Below are 21921 nucleotides of genomic sequence, written 5' to 3'. Positions count from 1 at the left end.
ACTACAACCAACACTGTTATTTTCCTCACTACAACCAACACTGTCATTTTCCTCATTATAACCAACACTGTTATTTTCCTCATTATAACCAACAGTTATTTTCCTCATTACAACCAACACTGTTATTTTCGTCATTATAACCAAAACTGTTATTTTCGTCATTATAACCAACACTGTTATTTTCCTCATTATAACCAACACTGTTATTTTCCTTATTATAAGCAACACTGTTATTTTCCTCACTACAACCAACACTGTTATTTTCCTCCTCACACATCATTGCATGGGTGACAGAACAGCAGATACTGCAACAACAACAAAAAATACCATGCTGCTCACCTCCGTTTCATCTACAAAACATAATAAAATAACAAAGTGTCTGAGGCAAACAGTGGATCTGTTTCCCCTAATGAGGATTCCATCTTTAAAGACTCATCAAATTGAACTGTCCCATCAAATTGAACTGTCCTCTTGAGAGAACCATTTTATTTCTAGTTAACATTCAGTCGGCTACTTACCTGTATAATTAAAACTCCACTCCTCTAAATCTTCTTCCTCCTCCTCCTCTTTGACTACGATGTTAAATCTAGGTATTTCACTGAAGCTGTCAAGGCCTCCAGGGTAACCAATCTCCTGCCCCTGCGGTGTGTAGTCCCGGTCACCGTGGTTACCGTCAGGACCTAGTGACAGTGTTGGTTGGGGTTCCGTGGAGCAGGATGGGGACGGCCCACCAAAGTCCTAGAATACAGAATCAAATCAAACTGTATTTAAATCACAACACACTTTATAGTAAAACATAAACAGTCAGTGCGCCACTTGTCAGTTAAAAAACGACATCATCATTTAAGGACCACATTCTTCTGACACACTAGCCTGTTGTGGGTTTACAAGCCTGTCTGAAAGAGATTCTACGGTGACCCTTGACCCTATTCACACACACTAGCCTGTTGTGGGTTTACAAGCCTGTCTGAAAGATATTCTACGGTGACCCTTGACCCTATTCACACACACTAGCCTGCAGTGGGTTTACAAGCCTGTCTGAAAGAGATTCTACGGTGACCCTTGACCCTATTCACACACACTAGCCTGCTGTGGGTTTACAAGCCTGTCTGAAAGAGATTCTACCGTGACCCTTGACCCTATTCACACACACTAGCCTGCTGTGGGTTTACAAGCCTGTCTGAAAGAGATTCTACGGTGACCCTTGACCCTATTCACACACACTAGCCTGCTGTGGGTTTACAAGCCTGTCTGAAAGAGATTCTACGGTGACCCTTGACCCTATTCACACACACTAGCCTGCTGTGGGTTTACAAGCCTGTCTGAAAGAGATTCTACGGTGACCCTTGACCCTATTCACTAGAGGTCAACCGATTAATCGGAATGGCCGATTAATTAGGGCCGATTTCAAGTTTTCATAACAATCGGTAATCGTTTTTTTTTTTACACCTTTATTTAACTAGGCAAGTCAGATTAAGAACACATTCTTATTTTCATTGACGGCCTAGGAACGGGGTTAACTGCCTTGTTCAGGGGGGATTCGGGGATTCGTTTTTGCAACCTTGGTTACTAGTCCAACGCTCTAACCACCTGCCTTACATTGCACTCCACGAGGAGCCTGCATGGCAGGCTGACTACCTTTTACGCGAGGGCAGCAAGAAGCCAAGGTAAGTTGCTAGCTAGCATTAAACTTATCTTATAAAAAACTATCAATCCTAACATAATCACTAGTTAACTACACATGGTTGATGATATTACTAGTTAATCTAGCGTGTCCTGCGTTGCATATAATCGATGCGGTGCCTGTTAATTTCTCATTGAATCACAGCCTACTTCGCCAAACGGGTGTTGATTTAACAAGCGCATTTGCGAAAAAAGCACCATCGTTGCACCAATGTACCTAACCATAAACATCAATGCCTTTCTTTAAAATCAATAAACAAGTATATATTTTTAAACCTGCATATTTAGTTAATATTGCCTGCTACGGTGACCCTTGACCCTTGTTTTCGAGATGATAGTTTCCAGATTCGACCATATTAATGACCTAAGGCTCATATTTCTGTGTGTTTATTATATTATAATTAAGTCTATGATTTGATAGAGCAGTCTGACTGAGTGGTGGCAGGCAGCAGCAGGCTCGTAAGCATTCATTCAGACAGCACTTTAGTGCGTTTTGCCAGCAGCTCTTCGCTGTGTTTCAAGCTGTTTATGACTTCAAGCCGGGTGGGTATAATTTGTGGAACGTTCCAACAGGAATCTATTCCAAAAACTTCGTAAATAACAAGATTGCCAAAAAACAACGCATACAAAGTTGTATAGCGGCAGAATAAGATACCGGGTAGTGAGTGGTCTATTTCATTGCGTTTTTCACTCATCGCGAGTATTCCGAAAAATGTCTGTCCTCACTCTGGTTGCCTATGGAGAAACATTAAGAATAAGCTACGTGGTGAGTTGATGCCTATTCGGCAGCTAGTTAGCTAGGTTTGTATGCATTGCTACTTTGTATGCATTGTTGGTTGGCAACCTTTTACTTTACGTTTTTTGGAACAGATTCCTGTTGGAACGTTCCACAAATTATACCCACCCCTTCAAGCCTATCAACTCCCAATATGAGGCTGGTGTAACCGATGTGAAATGGCTAGCTAGTTAGCGGGTGCGCGCTAATAGCGTTTCAAACGTCACTCGCTCTGAGACTTGGAGTCGTTGTTCCCCTTGCTCTACATGGGTAACGCTGCTTCGAGGGTGGCTGTTGTCGATGTGTTCCTGGTTCGAGCCCAGGTAGGAGCGAGGAGAGGGACGGAAGCTATACTGTTACACTGGCAATACTAAAGTGCCTATAAGAACATCCAATAGTCAAAGGTATATGAAATACAAATCGTATAGAGAATAGAGAAATAGTGCTATAATTCCTATAATAACTACAACCTAAAACTTATTACCTGGGAATATTGAAGACTCATGTTAAAAGGAACCACCAGCTTTCATATGTTCTCATGTTCTGAGCAAGGAACTTAAACGTTAGCTTTTTTACATGGCACATATTGCACTTTTACTTTGTTCTCCAACACATTATTTTGCATTATTTAAACCAAATTGAACATGTTTCATTATTTATTTGAGGCTAAATTGATTTTATTGATGTATTATATTAAGTTAAAATAAGTGTTCATTCAGTATTGTTGTAATTGTCATTATTACAAATAAATAAACAATCATAATCGGTCGACCTCTACTATTCACACACATTTGCCTGCTGTGGGTTTACAAGTACAAACCTGTCTGAAAGGGATTCTACGATGACCCTTGACCCTATTCACACACATTCGACAGTTGTGGGTTTACAAGCCTGTCTGAAAGGGATTCTACGGTGACCCTTGACCCTATTCACACACATTAGCCTGCTGTGGGTTAATAAGTACAAGCCTGTCTGAAAGATATTCTACGGTGACCCTTGACCCTTTTCACACAGGGAGTCTCAGGGAGAGTAGGAATATGCACACAAAAAAAATAACATTTCCAATTCACATGTGTATTAATACGTACTGGTACATGTGTGAAACAGGACAGATAATCACCCCCCCACCCACATTATTATTAGCTTGGTACATGAAAGACAGATTTCCATTGATGTAAGTGAGCTGCCAGAAACTCTTCTGTCAAGTTCAGTCTCTTATTACCATCCTGCACCGCAGCTACCTGATCAGGGTTCCATGTTCATAAAACCTCTCAGCAGTAGGAGTGCTGATCTAGGATCAGTTTGGTCGTTCAGATTATAATCAAAACGGGGGACCAGATCCTAGACCAGCATTCCTCTTAAGACTCTTTATGACTACAGGCCCTGACAATAAAGACTCTTTATGACTACAGGCCCTGACAATAAAGACTCTTTATGACTACAGGCCCTGACAATAAAGACTCTTTATGACTACAGGCCCTGACAATAAAGACTCTTCATGACTACAGGCCCTGACAATAAAGACTCTTCATGACTACAGGCCCTGACAATAAAGACTCTTTATGACTACAGGCCCTGACAATAAAGACTCTTCATGACTACAGGCCCTGACAATAAAGACTCTTCATGACTACAGGCCCTGACAATAAAGACTCTTCATGACTACAGGCCCTGACAATAAAGACTCTTTATGACTACAGGCCCTGACAATAAAGACTCTTTATGACTACAGGCCCTGACAATAAAGACTCTTCATGACTACAGGCCCTGACAATAAAGACTCTTCATGACTACAGGCCCTGACAATAAAGACTCTTCATGACTACAGGCCCTGACAATAAAGACTCTTCATGACTACAGGCCCTGACAATAAAGACTCTTTATGACTACAGGCCCTGACAATAAAGACTCTTTATGACTACAGGCCCTGACAATAAAGACTCTTTATGACTACAGGCCCTGACAATAAAGACTCTTTATGACTACAGGCCCTGACAATAAAGACTCTTTATGACTACAGGCCCTGACAAAAAAGATGGAATCCTTAAAGATTGTGAAACTAACACGTCCCTTTTATATTACAACGAAAGACGTTACTGTAAAACAACCAACACTGTTCTTTTCCCTTCACAAACATCATTACAACCAACACTGTTCTTTTCCCTTCAGAGACATCATTACAACCAACACTGTTCTTTTCCCTTCACAAACATCATTACAACCAACACTGTTCTTTTCCCTTCAGAGACATCATTACAACCAACACTGTTCTTTTCCCTTCACAGACATCATTACAGCCAACACTGTTCTTTTCCCTTCACAGACATCATTACAGCCAACACTGTTCTTTTCCCTTCACAGACATCATTACAGCCAACACTGTTCTTTTCCCTTCACAGACATCATTACAGCCAACACTGTTCTTTCCCCCTGGGCCCAGTTTCCCAACAGTCCCTTGTAGATGCAGTCCGTGATCTTAAGCACTCACAAATTTGTAACATATTGAACGAATTGGATTTGTATCATATTATGAATTTTAGTTTTTTATGTACAATGTATTACACAATTGTGCACAATTTTCGGGGGGCCTCGTTTTGGCTCGTGAACACTACATTCAAAACTACTTGCTGATATTAAACAAAAGCTCTGGAGCATCACTGTAAGACTAATAAGTGCGTCACTAGAACCTTCTTAGGAGCATCAATAAATCTCTGAGCCGTTTCTCAGTTGCACTTGAAAATGCTTGTTATTTCCTAACTTCCTCAGACCACTCACAGAACAGCTAAGTGTGTCGTTAGATGCTTTTTTTTATATATATATACATATAAGATCTCCGCCAAATATAGAATCAAGATGTTTATCTGTCTCTGTGACCGCCGGTAACTTCAGAACACTGTTGACTTCAAATAGGCCTACAAAGTTGCCATTGTCTTCGCACCTATTATAAACAAGTGAAGAATAAAAATAAACTTCAAATGAAAACCGAGATGACTGCAGTAAAAGTCTAGGCTACATAGGTCTAGAACTCACATTGAAATACATATTATCTTCAATCAATTTCTATTTTGCTAATTGTAGGCTACTGTCTGATGTGTAACATGTACAATGATGTGCCAAATCTATGATTCAGTGCAATATTATAGGGTTGTCTAAATGCTTATCCGCCGAAACAGTTGGGAAGCGTTCGTCATGCATATATCAAAAGATGACACACACCTACTCATTCAAGGGTTTCTTTATTTATACTATTTTCTACATTGTAGAATAATAGTGAAGACAAAACTATGAAATAACACATGGAATCATGTAGTAACCAAAATAAGTGTTAAACAAATGTAAATATATTTCATATTTGAGATTCTTCAAAGGAGCCACCCTTTGCAAACTCCAGGCATTCTCTCAACCAGCTTCATGAGGTAGTCACCTGGAATGCATTTCAATTTGTTAAAAGTTAATTTGGGAAATGTCTTTCCTTCTTAACGCATTAATATGATTTAACTGGCTTTCATGGGGAAAGGAAGACCCAGAATTACCTCTGCTGCAGAGAATAAGTTTATAAGAGTTAACTGCCTCAGAAATTACAGCCCAAATAAATGCTTCACAGAGTTCAAGTAACTGACATCAACATTAATTGTTCAGAGGAGACTGCGTGAATCAGACCTTCAAGGTCGAATTGCTGCAAAGAACCCACTACTAAAGGACACCAATAAAAAGAAGAGACTTCCATGGGCCAACAAACATGAGCAATGAACATTAGACCGGTAGAAATCTGTCCTTTGGTCTGGAGTCCAAATTGGAGATTTTTGGTTCCAACCGCCATGTCTTTGAGAAATGCAGAGTAGGTGAATAGATGATCTCGGCATGGGTGGTTCCCACGTGAAGCATGGAGGAGGAGGTGTGATGGTGTGAGGATGATTTGCTGGTGACACTGTTGGTGATTTATTTAGAATTCAAGGCACACTTAACCAGTATGGCTACCACAGCATTCTGCAGCGATACGCCATCCCATCTGGTTTGAGTTTAGTGGGACTATCAGTTTTATTCCAACAGGACAATGACCCAACTAATCTAGGCTGTGTAAGGGCTATTTGACCAAAAATGAGAGTGATGGAGTGCTGCATCAGATGACCTGGCCTCCACAATCATCTGACCTCAACCCAATTGAGATGGTTTGGGATGAGTTGGACCACAGAGTGAAGGAAAAGCAGCCAACAAGTGCTCAGCATATGTGGGAACTCCTTCAAGAATGTTGGAAAAGCATTCCAGGTGAAGCTGGTTGAGAGAATGCCAAGAGTGTGCAAAGCTGTCAAGGCAAAGGGTGGCTACTTTGAAGAATCTAAAACATATTTAGATTTATTTAACACTTTAAGTTACTACATGATTCCATGTGTTATTTCATAGTTTTGATGTCTATACTATTATTCTACAATGTAGAAAATAGTAAAAATAAAGAAAAACCCTTGAATGAGTAGGTGTGTCCAAACTGTTGACTGGTACTGTGTGTGTGTGTATATTTTTATATATGTTCCTTAACTATTTTCCCCTAACCCTACCTCTCCTAACCCTACCTCCCCTCCCCTAACCCTACCACCCCTCTCCTGACCCTACCACCCCTCCCCTGACCCTACCACCCCTCCCCTGACCCTACCACCCCTCCCCTGACCCTACCTCCCCTCTCCTGACCCTACCTCCCCTCTCCTGACCCTACCTCCCCTAACTGATTTTTAATCATTTAGCAAACATTTAAAAAAAAATGTTTTTGCTTTGTCATTATGGGATATTTTGTGTAGATTGATGAGAAAAAATTATTTCATACATTTTAAAATAAGGCTGTAACATAACAAAATGTGGAAAAAGTCCAGGGGTCTGAATACTTGCCGAATGCACTTTAACATTCTATTGGTTGCAAGAATTTTGTATAAATATTTAAAATGAAAAATGTAAAGTTTTGAATCTAGCGTCGTTTTGCGTTTTAGTTCATAAACCATGTGCTATGGAATTGGTACATCAAAAATCTCTTCCCAACTATTTTGCAATCTACATGGCACAGCTGTCAATTTTTGGTCCTTAAATGAAACTGGTATACTTTATTTACTACAATTTTCTTTAACCATTTAAGTTCTTTAATGCAGGGCCGACAGATAAGTTCCTTACTAATCCCCCTTCCACTTGCCTCTTCCATTTTTGCGGTAATGCTGCAATTATTTGGTTGTAATTTTGGGTAGAGCAGACATTCCATATATTTTTGTTAGCAGCATGTAGGGATGAAACGATTACCGGTTTCACGATAAACCATGGAAAAATTCCCAGTGGTTAGTATTACCGTTTGAAATTTGATTACCGCGGTTTGAAAAACTCATGGTAAATACTGTCCAGCATCAACCAAAGTTAGCAACAGTCTGATGCAGGTGCAGCTGCAACGTGGGTTTGGTTTTGTGTGAAAACATGGAGGAAGGCAGTGACGGCGCTCTGGAGATTTTTCAGCCTTCTAAGAGGACCAAATCTGAACTGTGGTTGTATTTTGGGTTTTACAAGGGTGCTGAGGAAAACTTAATCGAAGATGGTCACCCTGTCTGCAGAACATGCAACAAGGCACATGGTTCGCTGCAACTACTGACCTCTGGACCAGTGAAAGCAGGGGGTGGTTAACCCTACATCAGCTTCACTATCCATTACCTCACCCCAGACTGGCAACAGGAATCAAACTGCCTGGAAACACAGTTCTTCCCAGATCACTCGGCTCACAAAAATCAGAGTTTTTTGAGAATATGCTGGAAAAGTGGGGGATCAACAAGAAAGACCTGGTCTGCATAACCAGACCATGCAACAAACATGATCAAGGCTTTTGAAGCGTTCCCAGATCTGTGGCTTGGGTGCTTTGGCCATCATTTGAACCTGGCCATCTCAAAGGCTCTGAAAATTCTGAGAGTTAACACAGCAGTCAAGGCCTGCCGTCATCTGGTCCAATGCTTCTCACGGAGCTGGAAGAGAAGGAGAGAACTGAGAGAAAAGCAAAGCTGCCCTCAACAGGCCACAGAAGGCTCTGATCCATGATGTGGTGACCCGATGGGGATCTACACACAAGATGCTTGAGCGTTTCCTCAGCCAACAGCAGCCAGTCTGTGTGACACTGGCTGGGGAAAGAGGAACATGGCATCTGATGCCCATGGATGCCAACATAAGTGTCATGGAGAAACTGTGCCAGCTTCTTGAACCTCTGAGCAAGTTCACAGATGCACTTGCCTCAGAGACACGAGTGACACTGTCAGTCATCAAGCCTGTCCTGGACCACAACACCTATGATGTTCTGGTGGAAAAGGATACGGAGCCATCCCTGACTAAGGAGATGAAAAGGGTAATGAGAGAAGACCTTAACAACAGATACACCGAGAAGGCAAAGAGTCATGCACATGCCTTGTTTCATTGACCCCTGCTTCAAAAGGAGCTTGTTAGATGAGCCTGAGGCTGCCAAAGTTGACACTGACAGCTGTGTCCAGGAGGCCTTGAAGCTGGCAACTGCACAAGTCAGGGAACAACCACAAAGCACCAGCAGCACCTCCACCACCAACACCCCACAGCAGCATCGGAGGGGAAAGGCCTGGCTGGGTTGCTGAGAAGGATTACCTCAACAAGGCAGCAGAGAGGTGAAGAGGGTCAGATTCCAACCTCCTCAGAAGACAGAGGGAAAGAAGAGATCAAGGTCTACCTGTCTCTGCCACCCATTACAGCAGAAGAGGATCCACTGGTGTGGTGGAGTGGCCATGCATCAGAGCTGCCTCGCCTTGCCAGGGTTGCCAGGAAGCTTTTGTGCATCCCAGCAACCAGCGTGCCATCAGAGAGTGTTCAGTGCCAGCAGGCACATTGTCTCCCCTCGCAGAGCACCATTTAAACCGGACAATGTAAATATGTTGACATTTTTACATTTAAATCTCGAGTGAACAAAGATGCATACATACAGGATGTTAGGCCAGCAGCACCTTGTTTCTTTGTGAAGGAGAGAACATACATACAGGATGTTAGGCCAGCAGCACCTTATTTCTTTGTGAAGGAGAGAACATACATACAGGATGTTAGGCCAGCAGCACCTTGTTTCTTTATGAAGGAGAGAACATGCATACAGGATGTTGTTTCTTTATGAAGGAGAGAACATACATACAGGATGTTGTTTCTTTATGAAGGAGAGAACATACATACAGGATGTTGTTTCTTTATGAAGGAGAGAACATGCATACAGGATGTAGTTTCTTTATGAAGGAGAGAACATACATACAGGATGTTGTTTCTTTATGAAGGAGAGAACATGCATACAGGATGTTGTTTCTTTGTGAAGGAGAGAACATGCATACAGGATGTTGTTTCTTTATGAAGGAGAGAACATACATACAGGATGTTGTTTCTTTATGAAGGAGAGAACATACATACAGGATGTTGTTTCTTTATGAAGGAGAGAACATACATACAGGATGTAGTTTCTTTATGAAGGAGAGAACATACATACAGGATGTTAGGCCAGCAGCACCTTGTTTCTTTATGAAGGAGAGAACATACATACAGGATGTTGTTTCTTTATGAAGGAGAGAACATACATACAGGATGTTAGGCCAGCAGCACCTTGTTTCTTTATGAAGGAGAGAACGGACATACAGGATGTTGTTTCTTTGTTGTTTCTTTCTAGGTCCCAAGAAACAAAGATCTTCTGTTGCATCTGACAATTAATCTTGATGGTTGTACAGTCGTCTCAAATAAAACTGTGAAGGACCTCAACGTCACTCTGGACCCTGATCTCTCTTTTGACGAACATATCAAGACTGTTTCAAGGACAGCTTTTTTCCATCTACGTAACACTGCAAAAATCTGAGACTTTCTGTCTAAAAACGATGCAGAAAAATGTATCCATGCTTTTTTCACTTCTAGACTAGACTACTGCAATGCTCTACTATCCGGCTAAGGCACTAAATAAACTTCAGTTAGTGCTAAACACGGCTGCTAGAATCTTGACTAGAACCCAAAAGTTTGATCATATTACTCCAGTGCTAGCCTCTCTACACTGGCTTCCTGTTAAGATTAGGGCTGATTGCAAGGTTTTACTGTTAACCAACAAAGCATTATATGGGCTTGCTCCTACCCACCTTTCTGATTTGGTCCTGCCGTACATACCTACACGTACGCTACGGTCACAAGACGGAGGACTCCTTATTGTTCCTAGAATTTATATTTCTTATTGTCCCTAGAACAGCTGGAGGCAGGGCTTTCTCCTATAGAGCTCAATTTTTATGGAATGGTCTGCCTATCCATGTCGACCTTTAAGTCTTTACTGAAGACTCATCTTTTCAGTAGGTCCTATGATTGAGTGTAGTCTGGCCAAGGGGTGTGAAGGTGAACGGAAAGGCACTGGAGCCACGAACCGCCCTTGCTGTCTCCGCCTGGCCGGTTCCCTTTTCTCCACTGGGATTGTCTGCCTCTTACCCTATTACGGGGGCTGAGTCACTGGCGCTCTTCCATGTCGTCCCTAGGAAGGGTGCGTCACTTGAGTGGGCTGAGTCACTGACGTGTTCTTCCCGTCCCGGTTGGCCCCCCCTTGGGTTGTGCCGTGGGGGAGATCTTCGTGAGCTAAACTCTGCCTTATCTCAGGATGGTAAGTTGGTGATTGAAGATATCCCTCTAGTGGTGTGGGGGATGTGCTTTGGCAAAGTGGGTGGGGTTATATCCTGCCTGGTTGGCCCTGTTCAGGGGTATTGTCGGACAGGGACACGGTGTCTCCCGACCCCTCCTGTCTCAGCCTACAGTATTTAGTCTACGTGCTGGGGGACTAGGGTCAGTCTGGTGTAATTCTCTTGTCTTATCCAGTGTCCTGTGTGAATTTAAGCACGCTCCCTCTAATTCTTTCTCAATTTCTTCCCTCTGAGGACCTGAGCCCTAGGACCATGCCTCAGGAGTACCTGTCCCCAGTCCACCTGGTCGTGCTGCTGCTCCAGTTTCAACTGTTCTGCCTGTGGCTATGGAACCCTGACCTGTTCACCGGACGTGTCACCTTGTCCAACACCTGCTGTTTTCAACTTTCTCTCTCTCTACCGCACCTGCTCTCTCTAACTCAATGATCGGATATGAAAAGCCAACTGACATTTACTCCTGAGGTGCTGACCTGTTGCACCCTCTACAACCACTGTGATTATTATTATTTGACCCTGCTGGTCATCTATGAACGTTTGAACATCTTAGCCACATCTTAGCCATGTGTTATAATCTCCACCCGGCACAGCCAGAAGAGGACTGGCCACCCCTCATAGCCTGGTTCCTCTCTAGGTTTCTTCCGTGGTTCCTGCTGTTCTAGGGAGTTTTTCCTAGCCACCGTGCTTCTACATCTGCATTGCTTGCTGTTTGGGGTTTTAGGCTGGGTTTCTATACAGCACTTTGCGACATCAGCTGATGTAAAAATGGCTTTATAAATACATTTGATTGATTTTACAATTTGAAAGTAGTCAACTGGGTGGGATGGTTTAAAGAAGGATCCCATAATTCCATCCAGGTAGGCAGGAAGGACCTGCCAATTAATTATACTCATGAGCAAACATACCATAACTGCAGGCCAACCGTGGCATCATATCTGTTCAAATAACACACGCCAGGTGGCAGTATGCACCCTTTCAGTTTGTTTACCAACTCATAGAAGTAGTAAAAGAAGAAAATGAACTACTTCAAAATGGAGATGGCCTCAATGGCGCTGCCCGTGCGCTCAGAGACGCCTTAATGAGACAGATACAACGCTGCGATCTTTAGACATCTCTATTCCCCCACCAACACAATCAGAGACCGGTTAGATCTGGTTCAGGGCATCGGAGCTGAATTCCACAAAGCCTGGTCTCTGCTCAACTCCATTGGTGGAGTTCATCAGAAACTTCCTCCACCATGGAGTTGAGTTTAGTAACCTAGCTAGGTCAGGGGGAGATCTGTAGACCAACCAACAGCAATAACAAGGCATTCCACTAGTACTGAGCAATTCACCAAAATGTCTGTTATTCTTCATTTTTTAGTAGATAAAAAAACATGAGCTGGTGCACACCCAGAATAATAGTTTGTGTGGAGGTGCTGACTAACGGCGAATAAATAAATAAAGTCTTATTTTGATAGCTGATATTCTTAATTTAAACAACTAATTGACCAACATTTTGCTTCTTTCTGTGAGCTCAATGCGCACATTGCAGTTGCTCTAGAGGTACACCAGATCCAGCCTGAACTGTTTGATGTAGTAGGGAGTTCTAGTTTCTAACAAGCTAATATTCCACATAATTACCACTTTTTATGCGCTAAACTAACTACAATGACCATAATCTATTTGTCTGGTCTGTGTTTCTTTTATGCCTGTTACAGCATGATTTGAGAGGTATCGCTACCTGAAAATGCATGATCTAAGTGATTGATAGTTGCTTGGGGGGGCAGGTAGCTTTGTGGTTAGAGGTTTGGGCCAGTAACCGAAAGGTTGCTGAATCGAATCCCAGAGCTGACAAGGGGAAAAAATCTGTCCCTCTGCCCCTGACATGGTGGATGTTGATTAAGGCAGTCCCCGTACCTCTCTGATTCAGAGGGGTTGGGTTAAATGTAGCAGACACATTTCAGTTAAGGCATTCAGTTGTACAACTGACTAGGTATCCCCTTTCCCTATTCAGCAGTCATTAAAGTATGCCTTATTTACTTTAAATTACTACAAAATAGTGATTGTCAGGCAGCAGCTCTGATGAGATGACTTGGCATGAAAGTCATAAAATAAAACAAATGTAATATACACAACTGAAATATTTTAGAGTAAATTAATGGTTAATAGGTTAAACGCAGTAATTGGCATTTACTACCATCCTGGGACTTTTATTAATAGTTGGATCCTGTGTATTCAACCCCAATAATCAAAACCGAAAACAGTAATTTTTCTGAATCGAACCGACCTCAAAAATAACTAATCGCTCAGCACTGCGGGGAATGGTCGTGTTCGTGTGTAAGCCAAGTATATGTCGGGAGAAGAGTGGAGAACGCTAAAGGCTAGCTACTATTCTGCCGACGTGTACTTGGTTTACACAAGATCAATCCCCGCTACTGATAGCTAACGCTAGCTATCTCCATCCAGCCACTACTACTGTGCTAACACCAATCCGATGCTTGTTTTAAATCTGGGAGTGCACACTTTGGGAAAAGGGTGGAGAAACGGGAGGCAACTAGCTAACTAGAGAACGTTTCGTTTGCTAGCAACCAAAGTCATGGTTCTCACCTCATCCATCTTGAATCCTTCAGGAATTGTTGAAGCAGCTAGCTAAATGCTGTAGCGGAAAATGAATTTCTGAAATCGTTCACGTCCTTCCTCTGAAATTAAATGTTCACCACGAGGTCACGTTAGCTAGTTTGCTAGCGAATTAAATAGCCTCGCTACTAGTAGCACTTGCCATTACAATTTGACAAAGGTTAGCTAGCTAACTGCTTTGCTAAACCCGATTACAAAACTATTAAAAAAATAGTAGTTGGAAATATTGCCTGCTCCGTGTTTACAGTTAGAGTTTGGCAACGTCACAACATATTTTTCAACCGTATCATTGTGATATTTTACGAATTTTCCACAAAATTACGTGGACAGCTAATCCAGACTGCTGGCTAGCTACATCAGTGTCTTTCTGCTTCCGGTCTAATTTCCGGTCCGGATTATCTCTACTGTAGACTCTATACCGCCACCGCCAGTTCAGGAGCACACTGCAGTGGTATTTTACTAAATGTATATTTTAATTTCTTAAACCAAATAATGTATTTATAATAATACTGAGTTGACTGCTCCTGAGGCATCACCTAAATGGGTAATACACAGAGTGGAAGAGGAGAAGTCCAGTGGCTACATGACTCAGGTTGCTTCCCTGATTTGCCCTCTACAAGATTATCACCGGATTCCATCACCGTCATCTACCGTCCTCTGTCCACTCCCTCCGTTCAAACCATCAACTGACCCTCTCCTCTTCGGAGGATGCAGCGTTCAAAGACTTGGCCGATATTCGTCGACCCGTCATGATATATTGCTTGTCATTGTTGTTGTTGTTTTTTAAGCGTTTTGGGATTCTATGAAAAACCCTATATAAGTTTAATAAATTATTAGTAGTAGTGTATTGTAAATCCCAGTAATATACTTCTGACGAGGTGTAGCCAACCCTTCTCACGCAACGCTAGTGGAAAAAAGCAACGAGTAGTAACAACTTTTACAAGATGTAGATCACAAATTCTTACTCTTAATACAATTATCAATTAATGGTCTTAATTTTTCGGTTCCGCTTCCTGGACCATGAAACACATTTTCTGAAGCCTGTTTTGGTGGGTGGGCCTTAGAATTTACTTCCATGAAAATTTGACCATTGGAATTTACTTCCTGGATTGAAATCGCTGTGAAAGCGACAGCAAAGATTATGGATATACTGATAGGATACAGTATATGTCTCTCCGTTGGGAGTCGTTGTCCACAAAAGCCGCACGGAGGGCTGTCAAGCTTCGGTCTATCCTTTCTTTGGATTGGTGGATACATCTCATTATTGTAATCCAGTTCTGAATATTCAATGAGGGTTGTTGACGTCAACCGCCGTTATTCAATGGGGAGAGATGCTATGCCCCATTTCATGAATATGCATAGCCATCTTGAGACAACGCGGATTTAAAGTGTTTTTTTTTCTTAAAGTTGCGGGGATGTAACGTGTCCTACTTATATAAGTACACTCGTAACAACTTAAGCGTTACGAAACGCCTATTAGATCAAATAAACCTCAGGTAGCAAATAATGTTTTGTTGTTGAACATATCCGACACTCTCTTTGGCCTCCATACAAAACTCCTTGCTTGGTGGGCGAAACATCGCCACCTGCTGGAGGGAGAAAGATTTTCCGCCGAGTTGGACACCCTTCTTCCTTTTCTTCTGGTGATGGCCACTTCCACGTAATTTCTGGGTCGTGTCCCATAATCTCTTGAATGGGCTTCAAGATTATATGATCAAATTCATGAAAACACAGTCATTTAAGATAAACATTTGCTCTTAACCGTTGCCTTTTATCAAAATATTTGACGCCCAGAAACTAATACCCATCTCCTAAAGTGAGAACATTTGAACTACAACTCTGCAGCCTTGTTACCATTCTGGAGCGTGGTAAGAAGATTATGCTGGGGTTTTTGACTGAACCTTTCCAGCCAGTAGTTTTTTGTAGACCTGCAAACCAGACTGTATAAAATAAGGACCCAGCCATCAATGGCGTCACCCCATTGTTTCCTATGTGAATTCTCAGCGGCGCGTTTGAAGATGAGGAAGTGTCATTTCAGCATGTCGCCATCTTTCTACATGGAGGAGTTTTTGGAAACATCACATGCAGTTTGAGCTACTCCAGGAAGTGAAACATCACATGCAGTTTGAGCTAATCCAGGAACTGAAACATCACATGCAGTTTGAGCTAATCCAGGAAGTGAAACATCACATGCAGTTTGAGCTACTTCAGGAACTGAAACATCACATGCAGTTTGAGCTAATCCAGGAACTGAAACATCACATGCAGTTTGAGCTAATCCAGGAAGTGAAACATAACATGCCGTTTGAGCTACTTCGGGAACTGAAATATCACATGCAGTTTGTGCTAATCCAGGAAGTGAAACATAACATGCAGTTTGAGCTACTCCAGGAAGTGAACAAAACATGCAGTTTGAGCTACTCCAGGAAGTGACGTTGCAGGCTAGCTCAGTGCTGCTCCCTTTCATTGAGTATCTCAAATTGAAGGCCGACTGGGTCACTGCAGGCTGCAAATTATCCTTATAACTTCTGTGTGTGATTTTAAAATAATCGGTTCAAGGACATACTTCTGGTGAAATAGAAGCAAGTATTGGTCACATTGTGTAACGAAAAAATTATGATATCAACAAATATTGACCATGAAGTTTGCCATACTCCCATTGATTATAACGGGTGAATCCAACTTTCTGAAAACATTGCCTCAGTACCCCGGTAGGCCTTGATATCCTAAGTGAGAGAAGGCAGTTTGTTCTCCCCTGCTGCAAACTCTCGAAAGATAGACATATACTTCTGTTGGGAATTGTAGTTCTAATGAAAAGTAACTTCTCGGCTTCGTGCTCCTTCTTGGGCATCAAATAAGTTGAAAACCGATATGGTAAGTACATTCATATGAAAACACATACATTTTATTATGCAGTACCAGTCAAAAGTTTGGACACACCTACTCATTCAAGGGTTTTTCTTTATTTTTCTATATTGTAGAATAATAGTGAAGACATCAAACCTATGAAATAACACATATGGAATCATGTAGTAATCAAAAAAAGTGTTAAACAACTGAATATATTTTTGATTTTTCAAAGTAGCCACCCTTTGCCTTGATGACAGCTTTGCACACTCTTGGCATTCTCTCAACCAGCTTCATGAGGTAGTCACCTGCAGTGGTGTAAAGTACTTAAGTAAAAATACTTTAAAGTACAACCTATACATTTTCCCTGACACCCTAAAGTACTAGTTACATTTTGAATGCATTGCAGGACAGGAAAATTGTCAAATTCACACACTTATCAAGAGAACATCCCTGGTCATCCCTACTGCCTCTGATCTGGTGGAATAACTAAACACAAATGCTTCGTTTGTAAATGATGTCTGTCTGAGTGTTGGAGCGTGCCCCTGGCTATCTGTAAATAAAACAACAACAAAAAACAAGAAAGTTGTCCCATCTGGTTTGCTTAATAGAAGGAAGTTGAAATTATTTATACTTTTGATACTTAAGTATATTTAAAATCAAATACTTTTAGACTTTTACTTGAGTCATTTTCTATTAAGGTATCTTTACTTTTACTCATATGACAATTTAGTACTTTTTCCACCACTGGTCACCTGGAATGCATTTCAATTAACAGGTGTGCCTTGTTAAAAGTTAATTTGTGTTATTTCTTTCCTTAATGTGTTTGAGACAATCAGTTGTGTTGTGACAAGGTAGGGTTGGTTTACAGAATATAGCCCTATTTGGTAAAAGACCAAGTACATATTATGGCAAGAACAGCTCAAAATAGCAAAGAGAAACAACAGTCAATCATTACTTTAAGACACGAAGGTCAGTTAATCTGTAAAATGTAAATAACTTTGAATGTTTCTTCAAATGCAGTCGCAAAAACCATCAAGCGCTATGATGAAACTGGCTCTGATTTGTTTTTCAACAGGACAATGACCCAAAACACACTTCCAGGCTGTTTAAGGGCTATTTGATCAAGGAGAGTGATGGAGTGCTGCATCAGATGACCTGGTCTCCACAATCACCCAACCTCAACCCAATTGAGATGGTTTGGGATGAGTTGGACCACAGAGTGAAGGGAAAGCAGCCTACATGTGCTCAGCATATGAGGGAACTCCTTCAAGACTGTTGGAAACAAAAGCATTATTTATGAAGCTGGTTGAGAGAATGCCAAGAGTGTGCAAAGCTGTCATCAAGGCAAAGGGTAGCTACTTTGAAGATTCTCAAATATATTTCTGTTTAAATATTGATTTGTTTAACACTTTTAGTTACTACATGATTCCATGTGTTATTTCATAGTGTTGATGTCTTCACTATTGTCCTACAATGTAGAAAATAGTACAAAATAATGAAAAACCCTTGAATGAGTAGGTGTGTCCAAACTTTTGACTGGTACTGAATATCTAAAATGAATTTGAAGATGACAATTTGGAGCCCATTCTTAGCCTACAAAACCAGAACCCAGAAGTTAAAATTACACGTCACTTTCATAGGGTATTGAAATTCACCCCAACCCTGCTGTGCCATCTCTAGTATCCTCTCCTCCATACCAGGTAACTGAGTTGTATCTTCCAACACACCTGAGGTAACTCTGTCAATGACATTTGCTTACTGTGTATCACAAATGAAAGGACCAATCGAAGTCCTTATTTACTTGGCTCATTATTTTTCTACACAACAATACAGATAACATATTTCCATCATATTTAGCTGTCTTTGTTGAGTATAAATATCTAAATAAATGAACTTCTTGAAAACATACACCAGTGTTTTTCCAAGAAGCACAGTGCATTCAGAAAGTATTCAGACCCCTTGACTTCTTACACATTCTGTTACGGCCTTTTTCTAAAATGGATTAAATATAAAATCCTCAATCTCCACACAATACCCCATAACGACACAATACCCCACAATGACACAACACCCCATTATACCACATAACAACTCAATACCCCAGAATGCCACAATACCCCATAATGCCCCACAATGCCGCAATACCCCACAACGCCGCTATACCCCACAACGCCGCTATACCCCACAACGCCGCAATACCCCACAACGCCGCTATACCCCACAACGCCGCTATACCCCACAATACCCCACAACGACGCTATACCCCACAACACCGCTATACCCCACAACGACGCTATACCCCACAACGACGCTATACCCCACAACGACGCTATACCCCACAATGACGCTATACCCCACAATGACGCTATACCCCACAATGCTCCATAATGCCACAATACCCCACAACGCCGCAATACCCCACAACGCCGCAATACCCCACAACGCCACAATACCCCACAACGCCACAATACCCCACAACGCCGCTATACCCCACAACGCCACAATACCCCACAATACCCCACAATGACGCTATACCCCACAACGCCACAATACCCCACAACGCCGCTATACCCCACAATAACCCACAACGACAAAGCTGAAACAGGATTTTAGACATGTTGGCAAAAAAAAAAAACACACAAGTATTTAGACCCTTTGCTATGAAACTCTAAATTGAGCTCAGGTGCATCCTGTTTCCATTGATCATCCTTGAGATGTTTCTACAACTTGATTGGAGTCCATCTGGGGTAAATTCAATTGACTGGATATGATTTGTAAAGGCACACACCTGCCTATATAAAAAGGTCCCACAGTTGACAGTGCATGTCAGAGCAAAAACCAAGCCATGAGGTCGAACGAATTGTCCGTAGAGCTCCGAGATAGGATTGTGTCGAGGCACAGATCTGGCGAAGGGCAGCAAAACATTTCTCCAGCATTGAAGGTCCCCAAGAACAGTGGCCTCCATCATTCTTAAATGGAAGAAGTTTGGAACCACCAAGACTTTCCTAGAGCTGGCCGACTGGCCAAACAGAGCAATCGGTGTTGAAGGGCCTTGGTCAGGGAGATATCCAAGAACCCGATGGTCACTCTGACAGAGTTCCTCTGTGTTCCTCTGATTGGAGAACATTCTAGAAGGACAACCATCTTTGCAGCACTCCACCAATCAGACCATTATGGTAGAGTGGCCAGTCAGAAGCCACTCCTCAGTAAAAGGCACACAACAGCAGAATATGAGACACCATATTCTCTGGTCTGATGAAACCAAGATTGAATTCTTTGGCATGAATGCCAAGCGTCACGTCTGGAGGAAACCGGGCACCATTCCTACGGTGAAGCATGGTGGAGGCAGCATCATGCTGTGGGAATGTTTTTCAGTGGCAAGGACTGAAAGTCTAGTCAGGATTGAGGGAAAGAAGAACAGAGCAAAAGTACAGAGAGATCCTTGATGAAAACCTGCTCCAGAGCTCTCAGACCGGGGCGAAGGTTCAACTTCCAACAGGACAACGACCATAGCACACAGCCAAGACAATGCAGGAGTGGCTTCGGGACACGTCTCTGAATGTCCTTGAGTGGCCCAGCCAGAGCTTGGAATTGAACCCGATTGAACATCTCTGGAGAGAACTGAAAATAGCTGTTCAGCAATGCTCCCCTTCCAACCTGACAGTGCTTGAGAGGATTTGCAGATAAGAATGTCAGAAACTCCGTAAATACAGGTGTGTCATGCTTGTAGCGTCATACCCAAGAAGACTCAAGGCTGTAATCGCTGCCAAAGGTGCTTCAACAAAGTACTAAGTAAATGGTCTGAATACTAACAGTTGAAGTCGGAAGTTTACATACACTTAGGATGGAGTCATTAAAACTCGTTTTTCAACCACTCCACAAATTTCTTGTTAACAAACTATAGTTTTGGCAAGTCAGTTAGGACATCTACTTTGTGCATGACACAAGTCATTTTTCCAATAATTGTTTACAGACAGATTATTTCACTTATAATTCACTGTATCACAATTCCAGTGGGTCAGAAGTTTACATACACTAAGTTGACTGTGACTTTAAACAGTTTGGAAAATTCCAGAAAATAAGGTCATGGCTTTAGAAGCTTCTGATAGGCTAATTGACATAATTCGAGTCAATTGGAAGTGTACCTTTGGATGTAATTCAAGGCCTACCTTCAAACTCAGTGCCTCTTTGCTTGACATCATGGGAAAATCAAAAGAAATCAGCCAAGAATATCCAAACATCTGAAGGTACCATGTTCATCTGTACAAACAATAGTATGCAAATATAAACACCATGGGACCACGCAGCCATCATACCGCTCAGGAAGGAGATTGGTTCTGTCTCCTAGAGATGAACGTACTTTGGTGCGAAAAATAACAAATCAATCCCAGAACAGCAGCAAAGGACATTGTGAAGATGCTGAAGGAAACAGGTACAAAAGTATCTATATCCACAGTAAAATGAGTCCTATATCGACATAACCTGAAAGGCTGCTCAGCAAGGAAGAAGCCACTGCTCAAAAACTGCCATAAAAAAGCCCGACTACGGTTTGCAACTGCACATGGGGACAAAGATCGTACTTTTTGGAGAAATGTCCTCTGGTCTGATGAAACAAAAATAGAACTGTTTGGCCATAATGTCCATCGTTATGTTTGGAGGAATAAGGGGGAGGCTTGCAAGCCAAAGAACACCATCCCAACCGTGAAGCATGGGGGTGGCAGCATCATGTTGTGGGGGTGCTTTGCTGCAGGAGGGACTGGTGCACTTCACAAAATAGATGGCATCATGAGGAAGTAAAATTATGTGGATATATTGAAGCAACATCTCAAGACATCAGTCAGGAAGTTAAAGCTTGGTCGCAAATGGGTCTTCCAAATGGACAAAGACCCCAAGCATATTCCAAAGTTGTGGCAAAATGGCTTAAGGACAATAAAGTCAAGGTATTGGACTGGCCATCACAGAGCCCTGACCTCAATCCTATAGAAAATGTGTGGTCAGAACTGTTAAAGCGTGTGCACGCAAGGAGGCCTAGAAACCTGACTCAGTTACACCAGCTCTGTAAGGAGGAATGGGCCAAAATTATTGTGGGAAGCTTGTGGAAGGCTACCTGAAACGTTTGACCCAAGTTCAACAATTTAAAGGCAATGCTACCAAACACTAATTGAGTGTATGTAAACTTCTGACCCACTGGGAATGTGATGAAAGAAATAAAAGCTGAAATAAATAATTCTCTATTATTCTGACAATAAAGTGGTGATCCTAACTGACCTAAGACAGGGAATGTTTACTAGGATTAAATGTCAGGAATTGTGAAAAACTGAGTTTA

At 41.9% G+C, this 21921-nt stretch overlaps 1 protein-coding gene across 1 annotated transcript in view; it reads right to left on the bottom strand.

Annotated features, from left to right (window-relative positions):
- Positions 1-14126, bottom strand: part of LOC106595473 (zinc finger protein 721) — a 28784-nt gene extending 14658 nt beyond the window's left edge. Inside the window, exons 1-2 of the mRNA XM_045710550.1 lie at positions 13716-14126; positions 519-738 (exon numbers count right to left, since the gene is read on the bottom strand). Of these exons, the coding sequence (XP_045566506.1) occupies positions 519-738; positions 13716-13724 (229 nt within the window). The 5' untranslated portion in view covers positions 13725-14126. The remainder of the gene's footprint in view (positions 1-518; positions 739-13715) is intronic.
- Between the last annotated feature and the right edge of the window lie 7795 nt (positions 14127-21921).

The sequence above is a fragment of the Salmo salar genome, chromosome ssa02 (assembly GCF_905237065.1).
Source record: "Salmo salar chromosome ssa02, Ssal_v3.1, whole genome shotgun sequence".
In the NCBI taxonomy this organism is placed as follows: Eukaryota; Metazoa; Chordata; class Actinopteri; order Salmoniformes; family Salmonidae; genus Salmo; species Salmo salar.
The sequence above is the reverse complement of the archived record's forward strand: the minus strand, read 5'-3'. Positions and strand labels throughout refer to the sequence as shown.